Source organism: Heptranchias perlo, chromosome 5 (genome assembly GCF_035084215.1).
Source record: "Heptranchias perlo isolate sHepPer1 chromosome 5, sHepPer1.hap1, whole genome shotgun sequence".
Taxonomy (NCBI): Eukaryota; Metazoa; Chordata; class Chondrichthyes; order Hexanchiformes; family Hexanchidae; genus Heptranchias; species Heptranchias perlo.
Window position 1 is genome coordinate 5,993,948 of NC_090329.1, and position 24,142 is coordinate 6,018,089.

The window sequence follows — 24,142 nt, forward strand, 5'->3', positions numbered from 1 at the left end:
TGCAACCAATGAAAAGAAATCTCTCCCCTGCACCACCACCATTGCATCACTTCCTACGTCCCCCGATAGAATAACAGACGCGGCAGCCACTCAACTGAGCAAAAAAAAAAATCAAACCCCATCCACTTATCAAAAATTGGGAACCATGCCAATGAGTAAATATCAGAGAACGACTCTCCCAAAAATAACCATAAGCCCAATGCATTCCCACAGCATAGGACCACAAACACACAGCAGAAATTCCCAGCGTAGGACAACAAACCTTCTCTTCCCCACCACGGAGCAGAAATTCTGGCATAGGAGCACATTCAGCCTCATCTCAGAAATTGCTGGTTAGGATTTAAACCAGTATTCACCCAGTGACCCCCCACCCCCCACCGCCAATGGCCGAGACCCCTCCCGCTATGTCGTGCAGGAAACCCGGAAGCAAAAATAATTGCCTTCGATTGAGTTCCAATCGCCAATTCCAACACATTCACTTCACTTCCGGGTTTTCCACGCGAAAATCTGGCCACCCGCTGAGTTCCCGGCACCAAGTAAAAATCATGCCCACGGCATCCACCCAAAAATTCAGCAGGAGGTGGATGAGTGAGTTTGTATAAGAAAAGCAAGAGTGACGTGATTATCCAATGACAATCCATTCAGACACAAGCAAAGGCAAACTGCATAAAACAAAATGTATGGAAAGGCACATATAGATTATTAAATAGAATCATCTAGTTAGCATTACATAGAATTATATAATATTGAGCTAGAGTATAATAGCGTTGTTAGGTTAGACAGATACACAGATGTACCAGACAGACTTTTCAGCACAGCAGGGGTGAATGAGAGAAAGGAATGTCAATTGCTGAATGGACTCCAGTGTAGATAGGGAATAAGTTCCTTTTGCAATAAAGATTGAAAGAGATAAGGGATTAAAAGCTACAAAGAATCCTAATGAGCACTCATGCATAGGGAACATCCAAAGTGTAATAAACCTAAAAGACATTAACTGACATGTGGACTGAATGATAGCAGCTGACATGAATGCTAAACAAGCTGACCTAGCAACAGAAGGTAATTAAATTTTGGACTAGTAGTTAACCATACAAGTACAGGCTACACTGTTGTACTTTAGGAACTCTGTATAGTTTAATACTGTGAGCGGTGGAGAGAAGCCAGCTCACCAGCCTTGATGAGTTCTTTGCCTGTGAGTTTTTGATGTTGATCTTATAGACGCTGTATGTAATGGGTTGTATTGGTGTGTTTATTAATAAAAGTTATCAGATTTCTCTATTTCCTTGTCCTTGAACTTACATTGAGGTGAAGGATAGTGAGTATCCTAAAAACCTAACAAAAAAAATCCCTGAAAATGAGTTCGAGGTGAGCAGAGGATGGGAGTACAGTTCCATGAGATGCATTTGTTTTGTCACAGCAATGTAAAACAATCAACCAACATTTCTCAGCTGACGAAGAGATGAAACTAGTAGAGTGACGGCATTACATCATATTATGTTTTTGGGTTTTTAAACTCAAGATATTTTCCTCAGGTTCAATGACACCGACCAGTCCTGTAAATGAGCCTGCACACCTCACAACTATTCATTTGATCCCGTTTAACCAGAATACATGTCGATTGCATTCTGGACTGCCGAGGTAAGTAACCTTGGACATGGAATGGGAAAGGGTTCAGGGAAACTCATATGTTAGATTTCCTACAATGTCTTGGACCGGCGGCCCTAACCAAACACACGCACAATGACAAAAAGTAATTCAATGGCAGGTGTGTCTTTTTTTTGCCCGATATCTAGGCAAATGTAGTGAGCCCAGGAGTCGAACAGAACATAGTCATAACAGTATTCTGGATTACTGGATATACAGTGTTCCCTCACATGATTTCCTTGACTTTGGATGCCGGAAGAATCAACATTATCAGGTCATGGCTTCAACTGCAAATTACAAGTCAGATTTATTGAACAATGTTAAATACAAACAATAGGTTTACAGTAATTATAGACTTTACTATTGTCCTCAGATTACCAAGAACAGCAAAGACACTTCTGCTCTAACACCACATAAAACTTGAAGCATGGTTCCTTGCATCTTACGTGGCTATTCCAGTCTCTGGCCTGCTCTATTGCTCTCGATTTCAGAGTGATTTGTTGGCTGGGCAAAGATTGCCAAACATAAATCCATACTCAACTTCTAAATAAAGAGCTAACCGTGGACTGCCTCCCTCAGACCTGATTCAAGTCTTCCCTAGATTCTGGTGCAAATATACTAAAATGTATAGGCTTATTTATTATTAGAAATGTAATCAAAACTGCCTATTCACCACAATACATCTATGTAAACAGTATAATTATACCTCAGGTCAAGTGGGTATTGCAGATGAAACCCCAGTGTGGAATGATATGCCTAGCAACACCAGAGTGAATGAAAACAAAGGCTCTATTATTCCCTTGTGAATAGCCAATGAAAATCAGTAATCTACAGTAATGCTGACAGCTATGGCAGATGGCATGAAGCTTCTACCATTTATGATACTGAAATGAAAGACACTCTAGGATGGAATGCCACCTGGTGTGCACGTACAACCAGAGTATAAGAACTCAATGCAGCATTAGTTAAGAACGGATGTGTGGAATCAAGGACCAGGTGCCTTACTATGTAAACGTGCTCCAACAACAGAAGCTTTCCATGATCATTTAACATTGATCATTGAGCAGCTTGTTCATCAATGCAACACTTATTTGGCCATAATACCAGAAAGGATGGCCAGCCAACTGCAAGTCATGGATGCGGTCTTAAACAAATTATTCAAAGATGGTTAGCAAAGCTATTACCACAACTGGCTTTACAGAGTAAACTGATGCCAACAGACTGTCTGCAGAAACCTTGACTGCTTCTAAAGCTGCAGTGGTACTGCAGTCATGCCAGATTCCTTTATTTGAGGATTTTAGAAGCGGTGTGTCTCCAATGTGAATGGAAGGAAGGATTTTCTCTTTGATGATGAGGATCTGTCTAGCACCTCAGAACCAAGCTCCTGTAATGAATAAGAGCTGCACTGGATAGTTTATTTCTCATAAGGCCCCTCAACTGGAAAATTTGGGTACAAGTAACCACGGACATTGTACACAGGTACCATTACTAGATTTAGTTTTTTTGTTGACAACTGTCACAGAACATAGTGCTCATTGTACGGTTTCATTAACTGTGCTTAAAACTGTAAATTTGTGTTGTGTTTAAGCGGGAGAGGGAAGTGGCCTACAGTCACAAACAAATTAATACCATATTCAAATAATGCAAGCACATGAAAAATGAAGAATTAGGCTTTGTACACTACATACATCCAGAGGATAATAAAATCTATAGAACAAAATCATTTTCAGCTTTTATTCTGAATGTGACATGAATCATGTATACATCAACTTGTAACATGCTTGAGAAACTTTAAATTATTTAAATCTCACATCTTGATTTGTCTTTAAGTTCACACCACTTACTATAGAATTTTGCAAATTATCTGTTTCCTCCCAGAAAATAAATATGTGCAAGATGCACTTATTGGTCCAAATAGTATACAAAAATAAATAATAATAGTAAATAAATGTTCCATCTTCTGAACAATATATTTATATAGCAACATAAATGGGTCAACCAGCTGCTAGCAAGTATATTTACCGTGGGCCCAGTCGGTTCTTAAAGGCCCTTAAAGATTTTGCCATCATTGGTGCAACTTCTGAAAAAAAAACACATTTTTCTTCAATTAAACCATGCTTAGCTCCAAAAAGTTCCTAACATCCAGATTGCACTACAGTTATGAATACATTGTGCATTTTAAAAGAAAAGACTAATCCATTATGGAAGTGCTAAAATGTCAACAGCAAAAAAAAACATAAATTCTCCAAACATGCAATTCTACTGTTAAATTTAGATCGTGAAAAGATACTCCTGTAAAGCTACAATATTCAAGAAATGCAAATATTAGGCCTCCAGCTTATTACCTGCACTGAGAGAAAATACATCTTTCGAGGTAACACACCCCCAAGATTTGGAATTAAAACCATTACAACATTCTCACTCTCAAAGTCAAATTTCCTCAATTGAGTCCACAACAAAAATTGAGCAGGACGCAGCTAATATTCCCATTTCCATCCTACAATTATCACAGCAAGAGTTAATAGGTCACCTTTTTCCTATAATTCCCCTATTGAGTGCATTAATTTACCATCTAATTAAACAAAATCTAATTTGAAATACGTACCAATTTTCTCCTTCTTCCATCCTACTTGAGTCTCTGCTCCATTTATCTCTACACTTATCAACACACGGCCAATTTTTCTATGATCTGCAAACTTCTTAATCATGCCCCCTACATTTAAATCCAAATCATTAATATATACCACAAAAAGCAAGGGACCTCGTACTGAGTCCTGCAGAACCCCACTGGAAACAGCCTTCCAGTCACAAAAACACCCTTCGACCATTATCCTTTGCTTCCTGCCACTGAGCCAATTTTGGATCCAACTTGCCACTCTCCCTTGAATTCCATGGGCTTGTACATTTTTGAACAGTCTGCCATGTAGGATCTTGTCAAAAGCCTTGCTAAAATCCATGTAGATAACAAATACACTACCCTCATCGACCCTCCTGGTTACCTCCTCAAAAAATTAAATCAAGTTAGTCAGACACGACCTTCCCTTAACAAATCCACACTGACTGTCCTTGATTACTCTGTGCCTTTCCAAGTGACTGTTTATCCTTCCCTCAGAATTGATTCCAATAATTTGCCCACCACCAAGGTTAGACTGACTGGCCTGTAATTACTCTGTCTGTCCCTCGCTCTCTTTTTAAACAATGGTACAACATTTGCTGTCCTCCAATCCTCCGGCACCACGCCTCAATCCAGGGAGGATTGCAAAATGATGGTCAGAGCCTCCAATATTTCCTCTCCCTTCCTTCTTTTAACAGCTCGGGATACATTTCATCTGGCTCTGGTGATTTATCTACTTTCAAAAGATGCTAATCCCCTTAATTTCCTCTCTCACTAAGTTTATCCCATCCAATATTTCACACTCCTCCTCCTTAACTATAATGTCTGTATCATCCCTCTCTTTTGTGAAGACAGACGCAAAGTATTCATTAAGAACCATACCCACATCTTCTACCTCCACACATAGGTTATCTTTTTGGTCTCTAATAGGCCCTACTCTTTCCTTAGTTATCCTCTTGCTCTATGTATTTATAAAATATCTTTGGGTTTTCCTTAATTTTACTTGCCAGTATTTTTTCATGCCCTCTCTGCTTTCCTAATTTCCTTTTTAATTTAACCCCTGCACTTTTTAATACTCCTCTAGGCTTTCTGTAGTATTTAGTTTTCGGTGTCTGACATAAAGCTTTCCTTTTCTGCCTTATCTTACCCTGTATGCACCTTGATATCCAGGGGGCTCCAGATTTGGCAGCCCCACCCTTTTTCTTTGTGGGAACATGTTTATTCTACACCCCCTGAATCTCCCCCTTGAACACCTCCCACTGCTCGGACACTGATTTACCTTCAAGTAGCTGTTTCCAGTCCGCTTTTGCTAAATCATTTCTTAGCTTCGTATAATTGGCCTTTCCCCAATTGAGAATTTTAACTCCTGTTCTATATTTGTCCTTTTCCATAACTATGCTAAATCTAACTGAATTATGATCACCACCAAAATGTTCTCCCACTGATACTCCTTCCACTTGCCCAGCCTCATTTCCTAAAACTAAATCCAGAACTGCCCCCTCTCTTGTTGGGCTAGCTTCGTATTGGCTAAAAAAGTTCTCCTGAATGCAATTTAAGAATTTTACGCCCTCTATATCCTTCATACTGTGTGTCCCAGTTAATATTAGGGTAGTTGAAATCCCCTATTGTTTTTGCACTTCAGAAATTTGCCTACATATTTGTTCTTTTTTTAAATTCGTTCATGGGGTGTGGGCGTCGCTGGCGAGGCCAGCATTTATTGCCCATCTCTAATTGCCCTTGAGAAGGTGGTGGTGAGCCGCCTTCTTGAACCACTGCAGTCCGTGTGGTGAAGGTTCTCCCACAGTGCTGTTAGGAAGGGAGTTCCAGGATTTTGAACCAGCGACAATGAAGGCACGGCGATATATTTCCAAGTCGGGGTGGCGTGTGACTTGGAGGGGAACGTGTAGGTGGTGTTGTTCCCACGTGCCTGCTGCTCGTCCTTCTACGTGGTAGAGGTCACGGGTTTGGGAAGTGCTGTCTAAGAAGCCTTGGCGAGTTGCTGCAGTGCATCCTGTGGATGGTACACACTGCAGCCACTGTGCGCCGGTGGTGAAGGGAGTGAATGTTTAGGGTGGTGGATAGGGTGCCAATCAAGCAGGCTGCTTTGTCCTGGATGGAGCTTCTTGAGTGTTGTTGGATCTGCACTCATCCAGGCAAGTGGAGAGTATTCCATCACACTCCTGACTTGTGCCTTGTAGATGGTGGAAAGGCTTTGGGGAGTCAGGAGGTGAGTCACTCGCCGCAGAATACCCAGCCTCTGACCTGCTCTTGTAGCCACAGTATTTATATGGCTGGTCCAGTTAAGTTCCTGGTCAATGGTGACCCCCAGGATGTTGATGCTGGGGGATTTGCCGATGGTAATGCCGTTGAATGTCAAGGGGAGGTGGTTGGACTCTCTCTTGTTGGAGATGGTTATTGCCTGGCGCGAATGTTACTTGCCACTTATGAGCCCAAGCCTGGATGTTGTCCAGGTCTTGCTGCACGCGGGCTTGGATTGCTTCATTATTTGAGGGGTTGCGAATGGAACTGAACACTGTGCAATCATCAGCGAACATCCCCATTTCTGACCTTATGATGGAGGGAAGGTCATTGATGAAGCAGCTGAAGATGGTTGGGCCTAGGACACTGCCTTGAGGAACTCCTGCAGCAATGTCCTGGGGCTGAGATGATTGGCCTCCAACAACCACTACCATCTTCCTTTGTGCTAGGTATGACTCCAGCCACTGGAGAGTTTTCCCATTGACTTCAATTTTACTAGTGCTCCTTGGTGCCACGCTCGGTCAAATGCTGCCTTGATGTCAAGGGCAGTCACTCTCACCTCACCTCTGGAATTCAGCTCTTTTGTCCATGTTTGGACCAAGGCTGTAATGAGGTCTGGAGCTGAGTGGTCCAGGCGGAACCTAAACTGAGCATCGGTGAGCAGGTTATTGGTGAGTAAGTGCCGCTTGATAGCACTGTAAATGACACCTTCCATCACTTTGCTGATGATTGAGAGTAGACTGATGGGGGCGGTAACTGACCGGATTGGATTTGTCCTGCTTTTTGTGGACAGGACATACCTGGGCAATTTTCCACATTGTCAGGTAGATGCCAGTGTTGTAGCTGTACTGGTACAGCTTGGCCAGAGGCGCAGCTAGTTCTGGAGCACAAATCTTCAGCACTACAGCCGAGATGTTGTCGGGGCCCATAGCCTTTGCTGTATCCAGTGCACTCAGCCGTTTCTTGATATCACGTGGAGTGAATCGAATTGGCTGAAGACTGGCTTCTGTGACGGTGGGGATACTGGGGGAGGCAGAGATGGATCATCCACTCGGCACTTCTGGAAGAAGATGGTTGCAAACTCTTCAGCCTTGTCTTTTGCACTCACGTGCTGGACTCTGCCATCTATCTCCCTCTGACTGTTTGGGGGTCTATAGTCTCCCAGTAGTGTGACTGCCTCTTTTTTGTTCCTTAGCTCAACCCACATGGCCTCATTTGATGATCCTTCTAACATATCATCCCTCCTTTAAGCTGTAATTGTTTCTTTAACCAATATTGCCACCCCACCTCCTTTTTTATCCCCTTCACTATCTCGTCTGAAAACCCTGTAACCAGGAACATTGAGCTGCCATTCCTGCCACTCTTTAAGCCATGTTTCTGTTATAGCTAAGATATCATACTGCCACGTATATATCTGTGCCCTCAGCTCATCTGCCTTATTCACTATACTCCTTGCAATGAGGTATATACCTTTTTAAGCACTGCCAAACTCCTTTGCTGGTTTATTTTCTAACCTTTGTTTCCTCTGCCTTCCTAAGCCACTTACTAATTTTCTGCCTTCTATCTCCAGTTCTGATTCTGTCGCATCTGAATCTACACTCAGGTTCCCATCCCTCTGCCAAGCTAGTTTAAACCCTCCCCAACAGCACTCGCAAACCTCCACGCAAGGATTTTGGTGCCGGCCCTGTTGAGGTGCAATCCATCCGGCTTGTACAGGTCCCACCTCCCCCAGAACCGGTCCTCGCTAATAGTGAGGAGGAAAGCTGTAGACTGCAGGAAGATATGAATGGACTGGTCAGGTGGGCAGAAAAGTGGCAAATGAAATTCAATCCAGAGAAGTGTGAGGTAATGCATTTAGGGAGGGCAAACAAGGCAAGGGAATACACAATAAATGGGACGATATTGAGAGGTGTAGAGGAACAGAGGGACTTTGGAGTGCATGTCCACAGATTCCTGAAGGTCGCAGGACAGGTAGATAAGGTGGTTAAGAAGGCATATGGAATACTTTCCTTTATTAGCCAAGGCATAGAATATAAGAGCAGGGAGGTTACGCTGGCACTGTATGAAACACTAGTTAGGCCTCAGCTTGAATACTGCGTACAGTTCTTGTCACCACATTACGGAAAGGATGTAATTGCACTAGAGAGGGTACAGAGGAGATTTACGAGGATGTTGCCAGGATTGGAGAATTTTAGCTATGAGGAAAGATTGGATATGCTGGGGTTGTTCTCTTTGGAACAGAGGAGGCCGAGGAGTGATTTAATTGAGGTGTACAAAATTATGAGGGGCCTAGATAGAGTGGATAGGAAGGACATTTTCCCTTAGCAGAGAGATCAATAACCAGGGGGCATAGATTTAAAGTTATTGGTAGAAGGATTAGAGGGGAGCTGAGGAAAATCTTTTTCACCCAGAGGATGGTGGGGGTCCGGAACTCACTGCCTGAGAGGGTGGTAGAGGCAGAAACTCTCAATTCATTTAAAAAGTATCTGGATGTGCACCTGAAGTGCCCAAGTGCTGGAAAGTGGGATTAGGCTGGGTAGGTAATTTCCAGCTAGCACGGACACGATGGGCCGAATGGCCTCCTTCTGCACCGTAAATTTTCTATGAATCTATGACTTTCTTAAGCTGCGCAGTCTAGTCTGGTCCAATATCAATGCTGCTCCATAAATGACCAATGGATCAGTACCTCCAGAGAGAAGTTACTTCTGCTGGCCCTTTGCTTTTTCTTCCTCACCCACCCCATCAAACAGTAGCAAAGTCTGCTACTGGCTTTAGGGATACACATTTGACCATCAGTCTAGAATCAGAGCTGAACTTCAGAATCATGTTTTTTCCTTTTTTTAAAAAAAAAGCAAAGCCACAAACTCATTTTCTGTGTTTATCCTAAGTGTTGTACGATTGCACTGTAGGCTTTATAACCAAACGGAAATATAATTTAATATCAAAAAAGTTATTTTTCTGTGCTTTTTAAAACTGGTTTGCTTTACTTACTTTTAACTTGCCTCTTGGCATCTGGGCCTGAATGACTGCTTGAACCAACATAGCTGCTGTTGCTCTTCGGTCTATCAGAAGAGCCACTTCCTCCAGCAGAGCCAGAGCTTTCTGTGCTCCCAACGGACTTCATCCTAGGTGAGAAAAATACTTCAGATATAACTAAGAATATGTATCAAATGTGCTCTATTCAACTAGTGAGAAAAACAAATCATCCTTCTTCACACAGTTCTCAATGTTGACTGGATTCAGTGCAGATCACTGATGGAATCTGAAAACTCAATACCATTTCATGTCCTCATACCCCACTAAAGCCAAAGGAGACACATGCATCACACCAAATTATTAGTTGCATATTTTCCAAATTATGAATTGCCTCTAAGGGATGGGGTGAGAAATGATTAAGAATTTCCACCATTTCTTCTGCAGTGCTAAACATCCAGATTTAACCATAATACCAAGCACTAGAGCTCAGTATATCATTACAACCACCACAAACCACAGACATTAAGTAGGTTGGCTCTGAGCCATGATGCACAAAATCAATTTAGGTTACTTGATTCACCAATCCAACACAGGTCACTGATCACTGGAGTAAGTCAAGTAAATTTAGCATCAATACCATCTGGGGCTTATCAACCCACATAGGTCCTCATCAACAAAAGGATTAATGGTCAATAGCAAAGCACAATTTTACCATGGTTTACTGTAGCATTGTACAAAATGTAAAGTGAATTGGAAAGCAATACTCGAAGCAAATATGAATAGAAGTGATCTATCATCAGCTATAAATTAAGATATCACAAATGCCACTATAGAATTCAATACCTGAAACTATCCATATTCAATAATATGAATAAAAATTCATCGACTATCTCATTTAAAAACACTACATTTTTATTCTGAGGTATGAACATAGCATTGCAGTAATCCAAGTGCGCAATGTATTGCTGTATGCAACTCAGTTGTGATAAGTTACTTTATCTTCTAAATTTGTGAAACAATTTGCATCGCATCAATCCCCAGAGCAATTTCCTTCCATCATATATCTCATCAGAAATCTGTAAGGAGACTACTTTAACCAAATGGAAAAGAAAAATAGAAAGTTGTTCAAATAAATTCTGTCGAAAATCAATTTTTTTGCAAACCAATCTGTACATTAAACAACTCCCATCAACAATTGTCCACAGAAAGCTTGTGTCAAACAAAACATCATTACACAATGTTGACTGTAATCACCAGCAAAACTTATTAAAACATTGAAATTAAATCTTTGTGCATTTTGCCAACAATAGGATAGCCAGGCACCAGAATTACTCCTGTTGCATTCACACAGAACCAAACTTCAAATCAACGGTACCACGGCCTTGCTCGCTTTAAGCATTGCATTTTCTGAAATTGTGCCTTAATAACAATCTGTTTTTTAAAAAAAATTACCCCAGTCTAGTACCATCTCTTGTATTTTGGGGCATGGGGTGCTCTTGCACCAAGTCCAGTTCACCCATCACCCCTGTGCTTGCTGACCTACATTGGCTCCTGGTCCGGCAACACCAAGATTATAAAATTCTCATCCTTGTTTTCAAATCCTTCCATGGCCTCACCCCGCCCCATTTCAGTAACCTCCTCCAGCCCCACAACCCTCCGAGATCTGTGTGCTTCTATAATTCAGGCATCCCTGATTTTCTTCACTCCACCATTGGCGGCCGTGCCTTCACCTGCCTAGGCCCTAAGCCCTGGAATTCCCTCACTAAACCTCTCCACCTCTATCCTCCTTTAAGACGCTCCTTAAATTCCTACCTCTGACCAAGCTTTTGGTCACCTGTCCTAATAGTTCCTTTTGTGGCTCAGTGTCAAATTTTGTTCGATAAATTGCTCCTGTGAAGCGCCTTGGGATGTTTTACTATGATAAAGGCTCTATATAAATCCAAGCTGTTGTTGATGAGAGTGAAGCAGGTGACATACTTTTACACTATCGATGAATGCAAAATTATGAGTTGGCACCTGAGAGTTACATGGTTATATTCCTGACGATTTACCTTCTTGCTAGAGAAGCACTTTACCTCTCCTCCAAACTGAGATTAGAAATTGCGTTAACCTGCATCCTACCACTCCCTGGTATACAGCACTAGGCCATCCATCCATAAGCTTTTCCAACACATGCAATTTTCATTTTGAAAATGGAAAAACCAAGACCGTCTGCTCCAATTTTTAATGCCCATGGTGGGCAAGAAGAATGCTTACTTGTGCTTGGCAAAGGGAGAACTTTGAAGGGTAGAGCCTGCAGTGCCACGCCTTGCTTGTTGGCGGAGAATGTCTCTGGGTGGTTTTGCAGAAGTATTTACGTATGCCAATTTCACCTGACGACCTGAAAACGGAACCACTGATCAAATTATTCAAGTTTTGGCATATTCTAGCATCACATTGGTCAAGAACGTTTGCTGAGCCAATAAAATTTACATAATTCCTAGTAGCTATGCTAATGAGGTTCTAACGGCATCTTTTAATTGACCATGGTAATTTCAAGTTATCTTCTCTACTCCAATAGCAGTCACAAGTCAGAGAATACGCTAAGAGTCAAATACTGTACAAACTATTTTCAATCCGAATTTGCACTCATCTTGCCTTATAGACGTGTGGTGAAATATTAAGATATTAGTTAGTCAGTCATCAGGGTCAAATAAGTACCCAAGGTTAAAAGCAGTGTAGGAACCCCAATAAAAATGAGAATACTCTCCATCCATAGCCCAAACATGTAACATCTACAAACTAACAGTCATAAGCTATAGACACTGTAGAGAAAGTGTAAAGCCTCTGGCTTGGGAATTATAGGATTTATGTTGTCCTGGTTACTGGAATGAAGTAGTTTCAAAGTGAGAGGTCAGCTCTCAAATGGGATTTGTTTCAAGGAGCAATCTTACTTTAAATTCTGAACCAAAATTCTGAAATGTTAAACAAAAACTCCCAGAATTGCCTAGGCAGAAGGAAGTTCTTTGCATTAACAGAATAAGTTTAGCTGTAGTTTAGCTGTAGTTAACTCAGAACACAAGAGGTAGATTGATCAGGAATTGGTATAAAATAGTCTTCAGTACTTTCTTTTCTAAAACTTAAGGTGTTAATTATGAAGGCAGTGTGTAAAATTAAGTGCATTTAACTAGAAGTTACTTACATTATATAGACAATCCATTCATGAGGCCACATTTGGAATATGTGCAATTTTGTCCACTCAGCCTTGAAAATTTTGAACACTAATATGGTGGAAAATTCAGAGACTAAAGTATGATTCTAAGTCTTATGGTTTTAAGTTGCAAAACAGGAGCCACAGTATTGAACTTTTTTTTTAATTAGAAGAAAGATTCAGGGATGTCATGATTCAGTTTTTTTTTTAAAAAAGTGTTGAGAGGAATCAATAAGAATGATAAAAAAGGTCATTTAACTTGGATTGTAAATGCACAATTTTAGGACAAATTCAAAAATAAAAAGCATCACCCAAGATAAGTTTAGAAGGAAATAGTTCCCCTCCCCTCGGATGTGGCTATGGGGAATAGATTCTAAAATAAAACACGTAATGAAACTTAGATAAATGCCGAGAAAGATTGGCATAATATCAGTTTAGGAATAGGACTGGGGGTTGTAAGAAACTGTGATTAATAGTGCTGTGTTGACCACAATGGCTCCTTAAATTACTGGGACCATGGAAATATCATGCCAAGGGAGGTAAATGGGTCAACAATCTATGTCTGAAGTCACTACTGATTTGAGTACATAATCTAGCCTGACACTTCAGTGCAGTACTGAGGGAGTGTTGCATTTTTGGAGGCGCCATCTTTTGGTTGAGACATTAATCAGAGGCCTTGTTTACATGGAAGTAAAATATCCCATGGCACAAAAGAGAGAAAGTTCTCCTGGCCAACATTCCTCCCTCGACTAACATCACCCAAAACAGATTATCTGGTCAGTCATTCATTTGTTGTTTGTAGGGGCTTGTGTAGGGAATGGCTGCCATGTTTGCCTTTGAAACGTCAGTGACTAACTTTGAAACGTAATCCATTGGTTATAAAGTGCTTTGGGGTGTCCTGAGTATATAAGACTCTATAAAAGTGCAAAATCTGATGTACACAATATAAATAAAAAGAAAAAAAACCTGCAAATGCTGAAAATCTGAAATAAAAGTACAAAATTCTAGAAATAAGCGGGCCAGTCAGCATCTATAAAGAGGAAAGACAGGTAAATGTCTCAGGTGTATGACTCTTTCTCAAAAATGAAAACAGCTTATACCTGAAACATTAACATGTCTTTTCTCTACAGATCCTGATCAACCTGTGTGTCTCCAGTATTTTCTGTTTCTTTGATGTAATTAATTCCAAATTCTGAACTGAAAGGATGGGCCAATTCACAGAGTCCCATCCTATTAACCCTGCAAAATAGGGTGCGACAGTTATACTGAATGCTTTAAATAGTTTCCCCAAGAACAAATACCATCTTTCAAGTGGAGAGAGTAATTTTTGCTCGTTTGTTATTTTAACAAAATTAAAGCACACATTTCATGATTTATAGTGCACATCTTCATGCTTGCGTAACAGGAATAAAAAACCCACAAACAGAAGGATGTGGAAAAGTATTCAAAAACATTTTGGAGTACTTCCCAACAATTTGTATTTAGATATTTTAATCACAATACCAATTTGTCCATATTAAAATGCCAAAATTATAGCCACTAGCATTTGTACTGTGAGGTGTTATATGCACATATTTACCAGAACATAACCACAAGCAATGATTGGATAAGGTTTTGTTATTGAAAGATGAGTGAACATTAAATCACAAAACATAATTTTTAACCCAGTTCAAATATATTCATTTGAAACAATTTCTTGAAATATAGCCCACTAAAAAAGCCTAACCTTTCTAGCTAGAACTTGGATTACAGCAGCTATTTGGCACTTTAAATTGAAGTGTAGCACAGCAAAAGTGAGGATTGTGCAAAAGATTCGTCGCAAGCAACCTCAAAAACATATACATAACGATCAATGCAACATCTCCAAAATGCTAGCAGCAAAAAAAAAGTTCAAATGCAACTAAAATCAACAAACCAGCTTTAACAGGGCCTACTGAGCAGGCCTAGTCAGCTCTAGCACTGATATGCCCAATTTTTATGGGCAAGGCTATTGACATGGGCACTCTTGTGAAATTTGGCTTGAGCTTTATTTAAATAGGAGCGGTCCATGCACATTTGTTGCATAACCTCCTTCAACTGCCCCAAATCGTGCCTCTCAAAATTTGCCCTACACTTTAAGCAAAAGATTACTACAATGAGATGTCTGAAATTCTTCAAGCAATTGTGCTGAACTGCATGTTATCATCACCAGAATACGTTTTTTTAAAAATTCATCTCAAGTGTACGTTAACTACAAGGTAGGTGAAGAACCCAATTATAGAGGGTGCCTGTTTACAGTGACCACTCAACTTCAGATCCAATGATTCAAATTTGAACCTTTGCATCGCTATAATGGCTTGTCAATGTAAATGTTTCATGGCCTACATTTGAAAGGTGTGCACCACACTAAGTTCACACTAACCTTTGGGCTTATTAGCATGTGCTGAACTAATGCTTTGTGTCAATATTTTCAGTTTCTGTTCTCTTTCATCGTAAAGCCTCAGATACAGCTCACGCCATGATTCATACTCATTGGGCTCCTCACTTTTGAAATCTTTTTTACAATGCTTCATCCAGAAGTGGCCAGTCTGTTCAATAAAGCTCTGTTTAAGATAAAAAAACAAAAAGCACCAAAGGAGCTCATCAAAAACAAGGTACAAGTCATTCAATGAGCATCCAGTTTTTGCACTTGATCTTCATCCATCATTGTAAACTAAAGTACTGAATATGGAGTTGAAAGAATATATTTCTAAAAATATAAATTACTAAAATGTGTGGTTTACCAGAGAATGGATAGCAGGTTGAATGCTTCAATTTATCTCTAAATTTTCAGCTCTACACTGGAGTACAGGCAAAGTTTGTTATTGCTTTTCAAACATTAAAAGCAGTTAAGACACTTTCACAATTGTCTTTCATCCATTTTGTTTCCATCAATTTAAGCTGTTTACTGTGCAATAAATTGCCTCTCCTCCCTCCCCTCCCCACACCATTTACATATTCTTCAGGCATTAGGAAACATTATACAATTCATTTTGAAGTATAGTGATGCACTTTAATTCAATACAGTCAAATATTTAGGTTTTATGCCAGAGTACCTTTGGAGAATGTTTTCTTCAGCCATGATCAAAATTACTGGTTAAAAACCATTTCACAAAGCTTGTTCAGATTTTTAAAAAAATTCTTGATAACGATCACTTATATCTAGCTAAACGGATACTTGATTTTCTTGAGACAAAGTGAAACACTAAGAACTCCTCACGGTCATTATCATAAAATTATGTTTAAAGATCATGCCAGAGTACCAATGACTTTTAGAGCACTTAAAAATGTGTACACAAAAAAGTAAAAAAAAACTTCTTTGACCAGGTTAACAAAATTAATAGCTCACCATCTGATTTCCCTCCCTGTCCTTGCTCATCATCTACTTAATGACATGGCCAAGATCAAGAGCTCATGTGGTATCACACGTACAACTCTGGATCTTAACAGTCCCCATTACATTTTATGTTCTTCTGATCATCTATGAGCAAAGACACATCTAAAAAGGTACAAATTTAACTTTGTAAAAACACTGCCCACCTCCCCAAAAAAGTAGGGGGAAGAACAGATAAAAAAATACATTAGGCTTTTGGAGATTTAGCAAATAAATCTCAACTATAGTGCATTTTAGACAGCAAAAATAATGTGACCTTCATGCAATGAATTAACCACATTTAACTGATTGTTTCTTTATTTCCCCCAGATCCTCTAATTACTCCTCTACTCTTATTGTAAGAAACCCTAAATAAGTTCTACTGTCTACAGCATACATCTAGCCCACCAGATATATAAAGTGCATTACAACTTGAACATTTTGTGCTATGTATATTGCAAGCCAATAATATAAAGGAACAAAGGGTAATTCTCAAAAGAATATATGTAACCAGCTAATATAAACCAAACCACTTCTGGTAAGTAAGAAACCCTCCAGTAAACATTGTAAAATGTTCATATTACATAGAATGTACAGCACAGAAACAGGCCATTTGGCCCAACAGGTCTATGCCAGTGTTTATGCTGCACACAAGCCTCCTCCCAGCCCACTTCATCTAACCCTATCAGCATAACCTTCTAATCCTTTCTGCTTCATGTGTTTATCTAACTTCCCCTTAAATGCTTCCATGCTATTTGCCTCAACTATTCCATGTGATAGCAAGTTCCACTCTCTGGTAAAGAAGTTTCTCCTGAATTCCCTATTGAATTGACTATCTTATATTTATGGCTCCTAATTTTGGTCTCCCCCACAAGTGGAAACATCTTCTCTAAGTCTACCTTATTGAGAATCCCTACGTGGTCAGTTTTCGGTAAAATATTAAAATGCCTACGTGGCAAAGAAGCAGAATGCAAAATGGTTAGAAAGGGTTAATTAGTTAGTAACTGAGATTGGTACAGGTGGCCTGGCCTCCTGCTGGGCCATATGTTTGCGTAGTCAGCAGGTTTGCATGGTCTTAGCAATGTAGAGTCTTTGATGTGATTCAAGGACTGGTCTGAATGTCTCCATGTTTATGGCAGATCAATATAGGTAACGAGCTTAGCCAAAGTTGAAAGACATTCCAGGTTGGGAGATAAGGAACAGAAGGAACAGGGAAGAACATTCCAAGTTGGAAGGTGAGGAAGTATCCCCTTTGATGTCTAACAGCAGCATGATCAGCACATGGACGATTTATGATTGGCCGGAAATAATGTAACCTCGCATGGCAACCTATGCCCGGCTTATGATTGGTGTTGACCCTCGTTAAGTATGTTCCAACCCCTATTGATTTGTATAAAAACGTGTGGATTTCTGTATGTTTCTTGTTCTTGCTCTGCCAGCATAGAGGGACTCTATCAGGAGTCCAAATCAATGCTGCAGACTAAGAACCCTGCTATTAAAGTTGTGATGAACTTTAAAATGTATTCGAATTCAGTTTTTACTGAACCAGACTGAGGGGAAAGAATCCGGATCGTCATTTGGTGGCCCGTACGGGGATCTTAACGGTCGTTCACCGAGAGTTCGCGGAGTAAGAGGCGGATTATCTCAGACACGGAGGAAGGAAATGGCGCCCCGACGTAAGTAGTCTTAATTTACTACGTCAGTTTTCCTCCAATCCGTCAGTCTGACGACGAATCGTCCAATCGCTAACACTCGTATGGCGTCCTTACAAGATTCAGGTCAGTCTGGCGAATACACAGAAATAGCAGGAAGAGGTCAGTGGTCGAATATCACTGAGGGAATAACTTGTAAGCGGTAGGTCAGTGGTTAATATCACTGAGGGTAGACAGGGTTTAAGTTCCTGGTGATTGGATATAAACAGGAACTATTGATAAAACTTAGATGCCGCCAAAAAGGCTCAGGAATTAATTTGGAAAAATAACAGAAGTACCACAGCCAAAGAACTAATTGCTTTATGGAGACAGTACTGTAAACAAAAATATGGATAGAATTAAGTGACTAGACAAATGTTTAAAAGACAGAGACCCGAAAAAGAAAGGTTCTGTTGTTTAAGTGTACTGTCCCTTTAAAAAGCCTGTCTTGATCAGTGTTTTTTTTGTCGGTGTTGTGGGCCACGCCCCCTTCTTACTGTGCCTTGTGTGTTTTCTTCCTTTGTGTAATGTATCTGTCTTGTCGTGTGTTTAATTCTGATACTGCCGAATTAAAATTGGAGTTATTGAGGTTAAGTGACCTATTAAATTCTGGTTCTTATAAAGTGTGGGCATGTTAAATTCCAGACATGGGATCTTCAAAAAATTGGCATTTTGAATGTTTATTTTGTGATTGGCTGTGGTTTAAAAAGAGGTTAAAAATTAACGGGATAGATTAAAAAAACGATCAGGATCATTGTGATAGGAAAAGTCGGAAAGCTGGAACAGCTCGGAGCGTTGATTATAATCACATCCACTAAAAGTATGTGAAAAAATAGTGTGCAAAAATATAGTATAAAGCAATCTACAAATGTGAGAAGTAAAAAAATCAGTCAAACCTGTGTGAAGTGAAATTTTGAAGGTGGGAACTTAATCTCAAAAGGGAGAAGGATCAAGTTACTCCTACCACAAGAGCAAGTTAATATTAACCCCTTCCATCCCAAGAAGCCAGACTGTCATGCCAAGAGCAGTTCAAACAGATAGAAATGACCCAGTCGGTTGAGAACTGTCTGAGGCTTGCCCAGAACACAGGTGAACATGAGGTAATAATTGGTATAGGTTATATTAGTAAAATTGTCCCAATTACTCGGAAATGCCAAAGGCTACAATTGACTGAGATATAAGTTTTCACGCCACAGTGAAAAATTGATAAGAAAGGAATGTAAAACAAATCATATGAAAAGGAAGCATAGGTTAGACAATTGGAAGTCCATTACTTGAGCTATGTACTGACACAGGGTACTAAACGCCTATCAGTTTTACCCTGCCACAGTATGATAAGGAAGTTTTGACAAGTTCTGGGGCTATTCAATTTTATTTGAAATTAATAGTAGAATACAAGATCTGACCAAAGAGGGGAGACCTTCCCTGACAAATTATATAACTCGCATTGAGACTGCTAAGAAAACTCAACAATTAGATCAACACCTCCTAACTCAAGTGTTAAAACAAAGAGCGACATGGAATGGAGGTGGACATCGTAAAAAGAGATAGACAAATATGGAGACGTAAAGATCTGTGATAAGTGATATAGCAACTGCCTTTGCCTCAGTTGTTAACACCATTGATTTGACAACATTAGATCAAAAGGTCAGAGATTTAGGGTCTCGCATTAAAGATATATTAAAAGATAAATGAAAATACAGATAAGGAATTGTCTGAGGATCAAATGCTGACCATATATTTGCAAAGGATAGCTACAGTGCTAGAAACACATGCCCAAACCATTAATAAATTAATAAAAGAGGAATATAACGTATCTTAGCAGGCGGCTGCTAATGATATCTGCTTAATGTGGTTACATCTTGAAAACACAGAGATTAGGACTTGGAGTTAGAAATTCCAGTCTGCAGCCCTGCGTACATCTGTATGTGGGAGAGACAGTGTTTATTTCAGACAGGCTGCGTGCTTCAGAGAGAGAGCGAGAGTGGAACTAGGCAATTTCTCTCTCCTGTTTTGTTTTCTAAATTTGTTTCGGGTATAGGGATTATTCCTTTGGATAAATAAATAATAAATGAAGATTTGACAAATTAATCACTTGGGCTCTCAAGAAGAGCCGCAATGGATTTTCTATGTTTCTTTTAAAACAGGTGACCCTGGTTTTTTTTTGGGACCACGTGAGTGTTGATGGTGCAGGATTACCAAGAGTAGTTACAAAGTTACGGTGCAACCTTTGCTGGAGAAATTTGGTGCAGGAAACGATCCAGTGGTGTTAAAGATTTAAGACTTTAGCTGCAGACATCAGCGGATACCAAATGTCACAGCGTGGTGATATCAACCTGATTCTCTTCTTTTGAAAACATTTTGATTTGTTTTGTTTTAACCTATTTGTTGTCTTCCGAGACAGAGTGCTCGAGATGGGGAGATATGGGAATTTCTCTAAAGTCATTGAATTGGGCATGATAAAAAATCAATCTGGCATAAATATACAATCTAGTGGAAGTCAGGAAAGTGTAGTTGAGAATAGTAATTTGATAGCTTTCTCGTGGAGATATTTGTGTCCTTGCCTATAATGAACAATGAGAAAAATACACTCAATAGCCTGGCCACTACCCTGACATCAGGACCATTCAGGGGGAGATAAGCACTCTAGACACCCCTGATCTTTTTGATAAGATAACCTGAAAACCTAAGTGGCTACAGTGGACATAAAAGATACAAATGTATGTTGCCATCATCTGAAACGGAGATCAGGATGAAGAACATGATTACAAAGGCCTATGGCCTGGTGAGCTATTGCAACCACTCTTTAAACAAACCAGTTGCTTTTACAGGACTGAATCCTACAGGACATATGATGTGTGCCATGGAAAATGTTCGGAAATACCATGAGGAAGAAGAGACTGGCCAGCAGAAAGTTAATATCCAAGAACACTAAGCTCATTCCTATGAGATGCTGCTAGTATGCGGAGATACATGAAGAAGATACATTGAAGAATGAGTCTCAGACAGGCTCAGTTACTTGACAACAGCACAACAGGAAAATGGTTAATGTGGTCCAGGCGAGTGAGAAATCCTTTTAAACAAGGCACTGGCACATGGTCCATAGAGAAACCAACTAATTAATGAAACAGTCAGGAAACACTGGTATCAATCAAAAGGACTGAAATTAAAGTAAAGAGGGACACAGTAATTTGGATTTCCAAAATTCAGGGTTAGGTTCCCATCAGTTAACAATAAAATTGGGAGAAACAATATTTAGAAGATATCCGCACGATGGATACAAAATTACAAGATTATGAGGGGCCCAGATAAAGTAGACAGGAAGTACCTGTTTCCCCTAGCAGAGGGTTCAAGAACTAGAGGACGTAGATTTAAGCTGATTGGCTGGAACAAAATTAAAGGGATGTGTTACTAGACATGCTGTCACTGTGTGTCCACATAGTGTTGGACACAGCCTAGAAGCACAGTGTGGGTTTAATAATACCAGTACCAATCGGGATATTAACTGTACCATGGAGGCCCTAGAGGCGGATCTAAAACCCACTTAAGTGGTATATGCCGGAGAGGGCGAATACTGTGTTACAACTAATTTGAAAACGTTTAAATATGCCAATCTAACTTGTGATATTTTAAGTCCAGAATTCTACTCCATTTCTGAAGTCCTGGTTCGGATTGGACCCGAGGAACTGGTAGAGATACACCGGCATAACCTCACCACCTTACAAGTTTCTGAGAATGTCAGAAAGGACTTAAAAGCATATCAGGACACATTTGGGTATCTGACACCCCTGTTGCCTAAATACTTGAAAGCATTGCGAATGGAGATACGCCTCTCCCAGAAGGTTTATTATAACCTACAACAGGACAATAACAACATTAAGCATGACATTGACCAAATTAAAGTCACCACCTGGTGAAATGACCTCTGGAATTTGGGACTGAATATACAGATCCATCCTTGGATTAGATTAATTTCATATGCATTAGTCGTAGTGCAGTTTGTTGTAATGTGCTTCTTGATTTTCATTGCATGTAATAAATGTAAGCAGAGGATGAAGAGTTTGGCAAAGATAGTAAAACAGAGCCTGGGTGAGAATGTCCCCATTGTCTCTGTGGTTTCAACTAAGAACACATCTTAATGGTACCGGGAGTAGCACCCGCTGGGGTAAGGTGCATGTAAAAGGGAAGACAATTATAGTTTGATAGGATTATCAGATGCTCTGCCTCTCTTCCACCCGGACTGGTGGCCAACACGAAGGGAACCTGGTTAAGATGAGGTGCAGCATCTAACGGGATATTGTAGGGAGAATTTGGATTAAGGGATATAAAGGGGAGGGCACCAATTCACAGGTGTAAAATGGTCTGAAAGGTACCATTCAGTCTAGTTAGGCTGGAAACAAAATATAAAGCACCATGGGATATTTGACTATGTTAGCCTTTTCAAACTAACATGAATAGGTTTAGCTGACCAAGGACATTCGCAGCTTACTTGAGAGATGTTTAGAAGGAGTCTGTTCCTGAGAACAGATAAGAGTACAAAGGCGTATTGATGAAACATGTCTGTGTTCTATTGGGACTTCTCTAGTTCAAGGGCTAGTCATATTCATTGTTATAATTCTTATAGTTTATTGCTTACTTAAATGTTGCTGCGCTGCAGAACCAGTGAGCACTGTAATAATTGGTTATCATGAAATGATAAAAGGGGGGAATGAGAATCCCTACGTGGTCAGTTTTCGGTAAAATATTAAAATGCCTACGTGGCAAAGAAGCAGAATGCAAAATGGTTAGAAAGGGTTAATTAGTTAGTAACTGAGATTGGTACAGGTGGCCTGGCCTCCTGCTGGGCCATATGTTTGCGTAGTCAGCAGGTTTGCATGGTCTTAGCAATGTAGAGTCTTTGATGTGATTCAAGGACTGGTCTGAATGTCTCCATGTTTATGGCAGATCAATATAGGTAACGAGCTTAGCCAAAGTTGAAAGACATTCCAGGTTGGGAGATAAGGAACAGAAGGAACAGGGAAGAACATTCCAAGTTGGAAGGTGAGGAAGTATCCCCTTTGATGTCTAACAGCAGCATGATCAGCACATGGACGATTTATGATTGGCCGGAAATAATGTAACCTCGCATGGCAACCTATGCCCGGCTTATGATTGGTGTTGACCCTCGTTAAGTATGTTCCAACCCCTATTGATTTGTATAAAAACGTGTGGATTTCTGTATGTTTCTTGTTCTTGCTCTGCCAGCATAGAGGGACTCTATCAGGAGTCCAAATCAATGCTGCAGACTAAGAACCCTGCTATTAAAGTTGTGATGAACTTTAAAATGTATTCGAATTCAGTTTTTACTGAACCAGACTGAGGGGAAAGAATCCGGATCGTCATTATCAAACCTTTTCAGAATCTTTAAGATTCTATCAGGTTACCCCTCAACCTCTTTTCTAGAGAAAAAAGCCCAAGCCTATTCAATCTTTCCTGATAAGTATATCCTCTCAGTTCTGGTATCATCCTTCTCCAGTGACTTTATATCCTTTTTATAATATGGAGACAAGAACTGTGCACAGTACTCCAAGTATGGTCTAGCCAAGGTTCTATACAAGTTTAACATAACGCCTCTGCTTTTCAATTCAATCCCGCCTGAAATTAACCTCCGTGCTTGGTTTGCTTTTATAAAAAAATGGCCTTATTAACCTGCGTCATTATTTTTAGTGATTTGTGCATCTGTACCCTGAGACCCCTTTGCTCCTCTACCCCATTTAGACTCTTATTTTCCAAGGAGCAGGTGGCCTCCTTATTCTTCCTACCAAAATGCACCACCTCACATTTATCTATATTAAAATTAATTTGCCAATTGCACACCCATTCTGCAAGTTTATTAATGCTGTTAATCTTTTGAAAAGTAACTTGCACCAGTTATTGAATCACAGATCTCGCAACAGCCATGATGCTTGTGGCTTCGTTATCCGCCTCTAAAATCTGTGACTCAAGTTGGAGTCAGCCAGGAAACAGGCTTTGCTTTCCTACAGCACTCCATCTAATAACTGAGCTGAAAACAGACTTCATCTCAGAGGAAAGAGATTAAGTTACAGCAACCACAGCACTCAAATTTCTAACATTAGATGAATTTAAGTGACTAAAGGAACCATCTCAGTTGTTCGAGCATGCAGCCATTCAATTTCAGGCCCATTCATATAAATAGGTCCATTCGCTTACATCCAATGTGTGTTTTTAAAAAAAAAGTGCTGCAAAAATAAATTTGGATAATTATGGTTCGCATTTCCATTTTAAAACACTGCACAGATGGTACACTTTTGTACAACACTGCATCTTTGTGCCGTAGTACATTGTTCCCCATTCCCACTAAGTTTACAGAACAGTAG

At 40.0% G+C, this 24,142-nt stretch overlaps 1 protein-coding gene across 10 annotated transcripts in view; it reads right to left on the reverse strand.

Moving 5' to 3' along the window:
• Nucleotides 1-24,142, reverse strand: part of eloal (elongin A, like) — a 118,791-nt gene that overhangs the window by 13,847 nt on the left and 80,802 nt on the right. For 9 of the 10 annotated variants that reach the window (XM_067983986.1, XM_067983987.1, XM_067983984.1 and 6 more), the window contains 4 exons: nt 15,085-15,265; nt 11,750-11,873; nt 9,509-9,642; nt 3,667-3,724 (listed from right to left, as the gene is read on the reverse strand). In XM_067983986.1, coding sequence (XP_067840087.1) covers nt 3,667-3,724; nt 9,509-9,642; nt 11,750-11,873; nt 15,085-15,265 — 497 coding nt within the window. Of the gene's footprint in view, nt 1-1,949; nt 3,725-9,508; nt 9,643-11,749; nt 11,874-15,084; nt 15,266-24,142 lie in introns of those variants that run through there. The other variant, XM_067983988.1, reaches the window with a different exon arrangement.